General features: G+C 46.9%; 1 protein-coding gene across 1 annotated transcript; it reads left to right on the top strand.

The window, feature by feature from the left end:
• Window positions 1–1024: 1024 nt before the first annotated feature.
• On the top strand, window positions 1025–8678 carry MMP19 (matrix metallopeptidase 19). Its single transcript, XM_049782999.1, has 10 exons — window positions 1025–1114; window positions 1395–1480; window positions 5079–5209; window positions 5448–5663; window positions 6110–6355; window positions 6881–7006; window positions 7465–7629; window positions 7961–8088; window positions 8229–8515; window positions 8654–8678. Exons 1-10 carry the CDS (start codon window positions 1025–1027, stop codon window positions 8676–8678), a joined length of 1500 nt encoding a protein of 499 aa, XP_049638956.1.
• The last annotated feature ends 368 nt before the right edge of the window (window positions 8679–9046 follow it).

The following is a 9046-nucleotide window of genomic DNA, read 5'->3' as shown; positions in this document are numbered from 1 at the left end:
TCTGACAGATTCAGGGGACCACATAGGATGCCAGGGATAGAACCAGATCAGCTGCATGCAAGGCAAATGCTCTACCTGCTGTACTATCACTCCAGCCTGACAGTTACATTTTTTTTTTTTGGTTACACCCAGCTGTGCTCAGGGGTTACTCCTGGATCTATGCTCAGAAATCGTTCCTGGCAGGCTCAGGGGACCATTGGGGTGCCGGGATTTGAACCACCAACCTTCTGCATGAAAGGCAAACGCCTTACCTCCATCCTATCTCTCCAGACCTGACAGTTACTTTTTTTGGTTTTTGGGCCACACCCGGTGACGCTCAGGGGTTCCTCCTGGCTATGTGCTCAGAAGTCACTCCTGGCTTGGGGGACCATATGGGACACTGGGGGATCGAACCGCAGTCTGTCCTAGGCTAGCGCTGGCAAGGCAGACACCTTTCCTGTAGCGCCACCATGCCGGCCCCCAACAGTTACATTTTTAACTTCGTCTTCAATGCAAAGAAATAGAGATCTCATGGGTTCTCTTCCCTAAATTTAGCGACTTCTTATCTCATTTTATTTTACATTTTCCCTGCCTTAAAACAGACAGGAAAGAACTGAGATGAATAAAGATGAGGAGTTTGCTGGCTCAGGATACCTGGGTTACAGGAGTGACAAGCTCCAGGTCAAGGCCAGGACCACTATCCCTAGTTTCTGTGGAAATTCTACTCATTCTACCAGGGTGGCCCCAAGGCCCCCAGGAAGTGCAAGGTCTCTCTATTTCCATTAGAGAATTGGGGTAGTAGGTTAGGGGTTCTTTCTGACTTCCGTTCTCTAGTAGGAGAGGGAAGGGTTAATGGGAATTACAACATATCTCAAGGCTGAGTCATCTCCCACTGCCACTCCCCCCAACTCCCCTCCGCTGAAGTTTTATATAAAGGATCAGAGGCTAGAGAGTGAAGATACTGGAGGTTAGAGCCCCCCTCAACTCTATTCTCTCAAGCTTTAAGAACTTTTACAGCCTGTGGAGTTCCTGCCTGGTTGGGACCATGAAGTGGCAGCAGCTATGGCTGGGCTTCCTATTCCCCATGACAATCTCAGGCCGGGCTCTGGGGCCTGCAGAAGAGAAGGCAGCAATGGTGAGTGTTTCACTGGGGAAAGAGGGACCCAAAGGGATGGGAGGGGAATGAGTCCATAGCTGCATCCAAGTCTCCCATCCGCCCTTCCTTTCCATTATGGTACTCCATGATCTACTCTATGCATCACCCCCCACCCCCCCATTTTCTCCAAGTCTCATATCTTCATCTGTCCTTCTGTCCTTCCAAGCCTGTTCCCTACTAGCTTCATGGATTTGTTAGGTCATTTAGAAGCTTTACCTGGAGGCTAAGATCCATTTTATTCTGCCTATCCCCACCCTAGAATTACCTTCTGCAATATGGATACTTACAGAAGCCTCTAGAAAGATCTGAAGACTTCAGGTCAGAAGATATCACAGAGGCTCTGAGGTGAGAGGTCATGCCTTCAGGGTCAAGTTGACCAGATCCTATTCTTCTCTTCCTTTCCTTTCCTCTGCCCCACATCTGCCTGACTCAAATGTCTGTTGGGAACCTAACAGGCAGAAAGATATGGATCAATGGGGGTGAAGCACATAATCATTCTGGCTCCCATGTACTCCTTTGGAGGCTCCGGCCCATATCCTATGCAAACTATAACTATTTACTCACATCCCATGTGAATTATAATTTATTCATAAAACTATTTGAGGGACTGGAGATAACTCTATAGACTGAAGCATATGCTTGGCATGTGGGAGTCCCAGGTTTGGTCCCTGACACCACATATGGACCCTGAGCACTGGGCCATGAATTGCCCATGAGCACCACCAGATATGTCCTTAACTCCAACCACCTATTAAAATGAAACAGTTAACAGTTAATTCAGTTCTTCTTTCATTACTTTTTTTGGGGGGAAGGGCACACCCAGCAATGCTCATAAGCCATACCTGGCTCTGAGCTCAGATTTGGTGTCAAGATTTGAACCCAAGGGCCGGAGAGATAGCATGGAGGTAGTGAGTTTGCCTTGCGTGCAGAAGGACAGTGATTCGGATCCCAGCATCCCATATAGTCCCCTGAGCCTGCCAGGAGTGATTTCTGAGCATATAGCCAGAAGTAACCCGTGAGTGCTGCCGGGTGTGACCCAAAAACAAAAAACAAAAAATAAAACCAGAGTTGAACCCAGGTTGTGACCACATTTGCATGCTAGGCCAAATGTCTTCATCTTTGTGCTATTTTTCTATCAGTACTTACTTATTTCACTGATGAAAATAATAATGATTTGGTTTTGGCCTCAGGACTTTCTCCTGGCTCTGTGTTCAGGGATCACTCTTTTTTTTTTTTTTTTAAATATATAAAATCAGGGCCGGAGATATAGCATGGAGGAAAGGTGTTTGCCTTACATGCAGAAGGACTGTAGTTCAAATCCCGGCATCCCATATAGTCCCTGGAGCTTGCCAGGAGTGATTTCTGAGCATAGAGCCAGGAGTAACCCCAGAGCACTGCCGGGTGTGACCCAAAAACAAAAACAAAAAATTAAAAAGAAATATATAGGGCCGAAGAGATAGCATGGAGGTAAGACATTTGCATTACATGCAGAAGGACAGTGGTTCGAATCCCAGCATCTCATATGGTCCCCCGAGCTTGCCAGGAGTGATTTCTGAGTGTAGAGCCAGGAGAAACCCGTGAGCCCTGCTGGGTGTGACCCACCCCCCCAAATATATATAAAATCTATTTTTTGTTTGTTTTTGTTTTTGGGTCACACCCGGCAGTGCTCAGGGGTTACTCCTGGCTCTATGCACAGAAATTGCTCCTGGCAGGCTCAGGGGACCATATGGGATGCTGGGATTCGAACCACTGTCCTTCTGTATGCAAGGCAAATGCCCTACCTTCATGCTATCTCTCCGGCCCTTCATATAAAATCTTTATTTAAGCACCATGATTACAAGCATAATTGTAGTTGGGTTCAGGGATCACTATTTATTTATTTATTTATTTATTTATTTATTTATTTATTTATTTATTTATTTATTTATTTTTCGGTTTTTGGTTTTTGGGTCACACCCGGCGGTGCTCAGGGGTTACTCCTGGCTGTCTGCTCAGAAATAGCTCCTGGCAGGCACGGGGGACTATGTGGGACACCGGGATTCGAACCAACCACCTTAGGTTCTGGATCGGCTGCTTGCAAGGTAAACACCGCTGTACTATCTCTCCGGGCCCAGTATTATTACCATTTTTTTTTGTTGTTTTTTTTGGGCCACACCCGGTAACGCTCAGGGGTTACTCCTGGCTATGTGCTCAGAAGTTGCTCCTGGCTTGGGGGACCATATGGGACACCGGGGGATCGAACCGCGGTCCAAGGCTAGCGCAGGCAAGGCAGGCACCTTACCTTTAGCGCCACCGCCCGGCAGGGATCACTCTTTTTTTTTTTTTTTTTTTTGGTTTTTTTTGGGTCACACCTGGCAGTGCTCAGGGGTTATTCCTGGCTCCAGGCTCAGAAATTGCTCCTGGCAGGCACAGGGGACCATATGGGGTGCCAGGATTCGAACCGATGACCTCCTGCATGAAAGGCAAACGCCTTACCTCCATGCTATCTCTCCGGCCCCAGGGATCACTCTTGATGGTGCTCAGGGGAACCAGATGGGATTCAAATTGGGGTTGGCCATGTGAGAAGTAAGCACCATATCTATTCTATTAACTCTCTAGTCTCATAACTTATTAATATCTATTTGAGGGTTTTTTTTGGCCACACCCAGAGGTGTTTAGGGGTTACTCCTGGCAGGCTTGGGGGACCATATGGATTACTGGAGATGGAACTCAGGTCTATTCTGGTTTGGCTGTGTGCAAGGCAAACACCCTACCACTGTGCTATCACTTTGGCCCCTTTTATTTTGAAGTTTTTATATCTAATATCCAAGTGATCTAATGGGTCTAATGGATCATTTTTTCTTATTGTCAGATGTGTCAGATTCTCTTGAAAATCTACAGTGCTAAAAAAAAAGAAAAAAAATCCACAGTGCTTACAGTGCCTGATGGATGCACTAGAAGGGAGATCCAGCTATGAGGGTAGAGGACTGAGGGAGGCAGGCCCGCTGGTGGGAGCAATGGTAGAAAGGCCTCCTGTGTCATCATTTCTGTCTGGAAACTCTCCAGCACAGGGCAGTGCCATGCAACAGATAGCTTTGTAAATCCTCAGATAATGATTTAATAATTCTATTTTGTAAAACTTTTCACAAATTTTCTTTTATTGGGGGCCAGAGCAGTGGTGCAAGTAGTAGGGCATTTGCCTTGCATGCACTAGCCAGGATGGACTACGGTTCGATCCCCGGTGTCCCATATGGTCCCCCAAGCCGGGAGCGATTTCAGAACACGTAGCTAGGAGTAACCCCTGAGCGTCACCTGGTGTGGCCCAAAAAGCAAAATAATTTTTTTTCTTTTACTGAAGTATATTTCAATAATTACATTAGCTATTTATTTGTTTATTTTGGTAGTTTTTTGGAGAGAGGGGCACACCCAGGGGTTAATTCTAGGTCTATGCTCAGAAATTACTCCTAGAGTGTTCCAGGGACCAAATGAGGTGCCTGTGATAGAACCCGGTTAGCTAATGTACAAGGTAAATATCTCCTCACTTTATCATCCTACTCACTCTACTATCACCATATTCACCATACTATCATTACAACCCCTAGAAATTTTGTTGTAACAAGCAATATAAAATAAATTATCTTGTGGCTGCAAAAGGGGTTGGTTTGCAGGGGCAGGGGAATGAGGGACATTTGTAGAGGGATTTATTACAAAGATAGTGGGATTGTGTTAATATATTAAATGCCAGAAACAACTGTATTCTGAAAAACTTTGTAAACCATGGTGTTTAAATAAAGCAAAAATTAAAAAAAGTGGGCAGGATAGCAGAGTGACCCTACCAGCTTCAGAGATTCTGTTCTATTATTAGTTACCATCTTGGGCATCAAGGGGCCAAAAAACTGACCCCACTTTCCAGACCTTCCAGATCCTCCTGCCATCCTATACTCAACCCTTTTCCTCATTCCAGTGCTTTCCAGGAAGCATCTGAACTGCCAGTCTCAGGTCAGCTGGATGAAGTCACAAGAGCTCGCATGAGGCAGCCCCGTTGTGGCCTGGAAGACCCCTTCAACAAGAAGACCTTTAAATACCTGCTACTAGGTAAGAACTAAGCCTGAGAAAGAGGGAGGAGGGCAGGGCTCTGACTTTTGGTGGGCATTAAGAAGATTAGATCAGCTTACAACGGAATGATCAGCTAGTGATTATTTGGAGATTATTTCCCCACTGTCCACCCCCATGGGTCACGAGAGAGCTTTGCTGAGTGCCCAGACTTGGGATGGTTCCCTGGGCTCCACAAAAAGATTTGTATTTGTAATATTTTTTCTGTTTCAATGACTAGGCCGCTGGAGAAAGAAGCACCTGACCTTCCGTATCATGAATCTGCCCTCCACCCTCCCAGAGTCCACAGCCAGAGCAGCCCTGCTTCAAGCCTTTCAGTACTGGAGCAATGTGGCTCCCCTGACCTTCCGAGAAGTGAAGACTGGCTGGGCTGACATCCGCCTCTCCTTCCATGGCCGTAAAAGTCACTTCTGCACAAATACCTTTGATGGGCCTGGTAAGTATTCTCTCCCCTGTCTAACAAGGCCATAGAGATCAGTACAACCCCTTGAGCCAGAAACTCTTGAACCTTATTGTTAAGTTTCCTGGTGCCCAATTTTACCCTCCCTTCTCTCTACCTTTCTCACCTCTGTGGGGATCCTATTACACCTCTCTTTGGAAGTTTATGCTTTGTTCCCTGGCTTCAATTCTTCAGTATAAGATACATCTTAGAAAGGGAGAAAATGGAGCTGAGAGGTAGAGGAACTGAATGAATGAGGCAGAGGCCTCCCTAAGAGACTGGGTGATAAAAGGCAAATCTGAAAGAAAAGAGATACCTCAGAGTTAATGATTGCAACCGAAGGAATTTGAAAACCCTGGAGAAATGGGAGTTTATGACATCTGGGGCCTGATTCAATTTAGTGGCCTCTCATCTCCTTCCTGTTCATCTCTGCTTTTGTCCAGGGAGAGTGCTGGCCCATGCGGACATCCCAGAGCTAGGTAGCGTGCACTTTGATGAAGATGAGCCCTGGACGGAAGGCACATACCGGGGAGTGAATCTGCGCATCATTGCAGCCCATGAAATCGGCCATGCCCTGGGCCTGGGGCACTCCAGATACACGCAGGCCCTTATGGCACCGATCTATGCTGGCTACCGGCCTTACTTCAAACTGCACTGGGATGATGTGGCAGGAATCCAGGCTCTCTATGGTGAGTTCATTTCCTGTGTGAGGATTCTCAGATGACCAGCACACCTCGGGCTTGAAGAGACAGGCCTAATTCTGATGGAGGGAAATGGCTTGGTTTCTTTTTCTTCTTCTCATCAAGTTTTTCAGGCTTTCCCCCCTTTTTTGGAATGAGGGGCGGTGGTGTGTGTGTTGGGGACAACTGTTGGGTCTGTGCTGGGTATTGCTCCAATGTGCTCAGGGATCCAGGAATCCAACTTAGCTTCCCACACTCAGCCTGTTGCTCTCTCCCCCATCTCAGGCCTTTTCATTCTCACCAACTGTTTTTCTTCTAAGTTTCTCCCCACACTCAATACACACCCATTCTTAAGGATGAAGAACATGCATCCCACAAACCTTCTTTCCTTTTTCTGGTAATATGTCTCCTACCAATACCAAAGGATCTTTCTTATCCTCATGGAAAACTTCCTAGCTTTTCTAAGAATTCTTAGAAGGATGGGGCCCAGGAACTTTGAGTTTTTTCCTTGAGCATCATAGCCTTACCTTGCAGGCAAGAAGGCGCCTGAGCTAGAGGAAGAGGAGGAAGAGACAGAAGTGCCTACTGTACCTCCAGTGCCCACAGAACCTGGTCCCATGCCAGACCCCTGCAGTGGTGAACTGGATGCCATCATGCTAGGTGAGGCCCATGGTACTGGAAAGGCCTTTTTCCTCCAGGCCATAGGCAGGCAGTGGGGGCTGTCTGCTAACATTGATGTTGGGGCAAATAGAGGTTTAATCCCAGCTATGGGGTACTGACCATGGAAGCAGGCTTGCGGCATGGGAAATAGTATTCAGAGCCATGCTAAAGGTGGGCTGGGCAGGTGCTCCCCTCAGTCTATTCTGTAAGAACTGTTAAGACATAACTGGAAATACAGAAGATTGAAGGAAACCTCAAGAATATGAGTATCCTTAATTGACCAACATTGTCTTTATTTTTCTTTAACAAATCATATATTGACGTTTATTACTACTTTTCTGGGTGTGTGGTGTGGGGGATAGGACTCAGGGCCTCATATGAGAAGCATGTGCCTTATGTCTGATATGTCTGAAGTACACCTAGCCATGTTCTATTTATGTAATTACTTTCATTCTCAGGGCCTCGGGACAAGACCTATGCCTTCAAAGGGAACTATGTGTGGACAGTGACTGATTCGGGACTGGGTCCCTTGTTTCAAGTGTCTGCCCTCTGGGAAGGGCTGCCAGGAAACCTGGATGCTGCTGTCTACTCGCCTCGAACACAGTGGATTCACTTCTTCAAAGGTAAGGAGAAGAGGACCAAAGAGATAATAGTGGTTCCGACACTCGCTTTCATTGACCTGCGTTCAATCTCTCATATTCCATTTGGCCCTCTGGTCACTGCCAAGAGTAATTCCTGAGTGCAGAGCCAGGAGTAAGCCTTTGAGTTGTTGGCCCAAGAAAAACCAAAATAAAATGAAATGAAAATAATAAAGGTAATGGGACGAGTTTACAGGGCCTTACCAGAAGATGATCTTCCAAGGAGCCATAAATGGGAGAGGTAAGCAGTAGCATGGAGGAAGCAAAATCAATCCCGTCACACTTGACCACCTGTTCTTCCTTTACATGCTCTTAGGAGACAAGGTGTGGCGCTACATTAATTTCAAGAAGGCTGCTGGCTTCCCCAAGAAACTATATAAGGTCGAACCCAATCTGGATGCAGCTCTCTATTGGCCTCTCAACAAAAAGGTGTTCCTCTTTAAGGTATACATTCAAAACCAGGCATGTCACCTTATACTGAGGAACAAAGAGCTGCTCTTAAGAGAGCTCCACAGGCAGGCTGGGGTAGACTTCAGGGTCCCTACACTCTCCCTTCACTTTCCTCTTCTCTTTCTCACTTATAGGGCTCTGGTTACTGGCAGTGGGATGAGCTGGCCCGAACTGACTTCAGCAGCTACCCGAAACCAATCAAGGAGTTGTTCACAGGAGTGCCGGATGGTCTGTCAGCTGCTATGAGTAGGAGGGATGGCCGAGTCTATGTCTTCAGGGGCAAAAAATACTGGAGCCTCAATCGGCAGCTTCGAGTAGAGAAAGGCTATCCGAGAGATATTGCCCTCAACTGGATGCACTGTCGTCCTCAGAGCCCAGACATGATCCACTCCAGTAGGGTCACTGCTCCCATAGTCACAGGGTACTGGGCCTCGAAAACAAAGGCGAGTACTACTTCTTTGGCCACAGATACCTCTTTGAATACTGACCATTCACCAAAAGACACGAGCTTGGACGCTAAGCCCTCAGCCACAGGTTTTCCTGTGCTTTCATTTCCTAGTAATGTCACCCTACCCAAGAAGTAACACCTTAATGTCTACCTGAACCATAGACCTTGGGCTTCTCCATGTCCCAGTTCTAGCCATTACTGTCCAGTGTTCTTTCTCTCTGGTCAGTGTGATTCCCTGACTGGGTTAGCCCCATCCATGTCTTCCCCATTCAAGATAACATTTCCAAATCCCCAAACAAACAAACAAAAGCTTTTTAAGGGCCAAAAAGATAGCCTAGTGGTAAGGCATTTGCCTTGCACACAGCCAATCCAGGATGTTCGGTGATTTAAATACTGGCATCCCATATGGTCCTCCGTGCCTGCCAGGAGTGATGTCTGAGCGCAGAGCCAGGAGTAACCTCTGAGCACCTCAGGGTGTGATTCCCTCTCCCCGCCAAAAGCCAA

Source organism: Suncus etruscus, chromosome 11, assembly GCF_024139225.1.
Source record: "Suncus etruscus isolate mSunEtr1 chromosome 11, mSunEtr1.pri.cur, whole genome shotgun sequence".
In the NCBI taxonomy this organism is placed as follows: domain Eukaryota; kingdom Metazoa; phylum Chordata; class Mammalia; order Eulipotyphla; family Soricidae; genus Suncus; species Suncus etruscus.
Note: the sequence above shows the minus strand (reverse complement) of the source record. Positions and strands in the feature narration are given on the sequence as shown.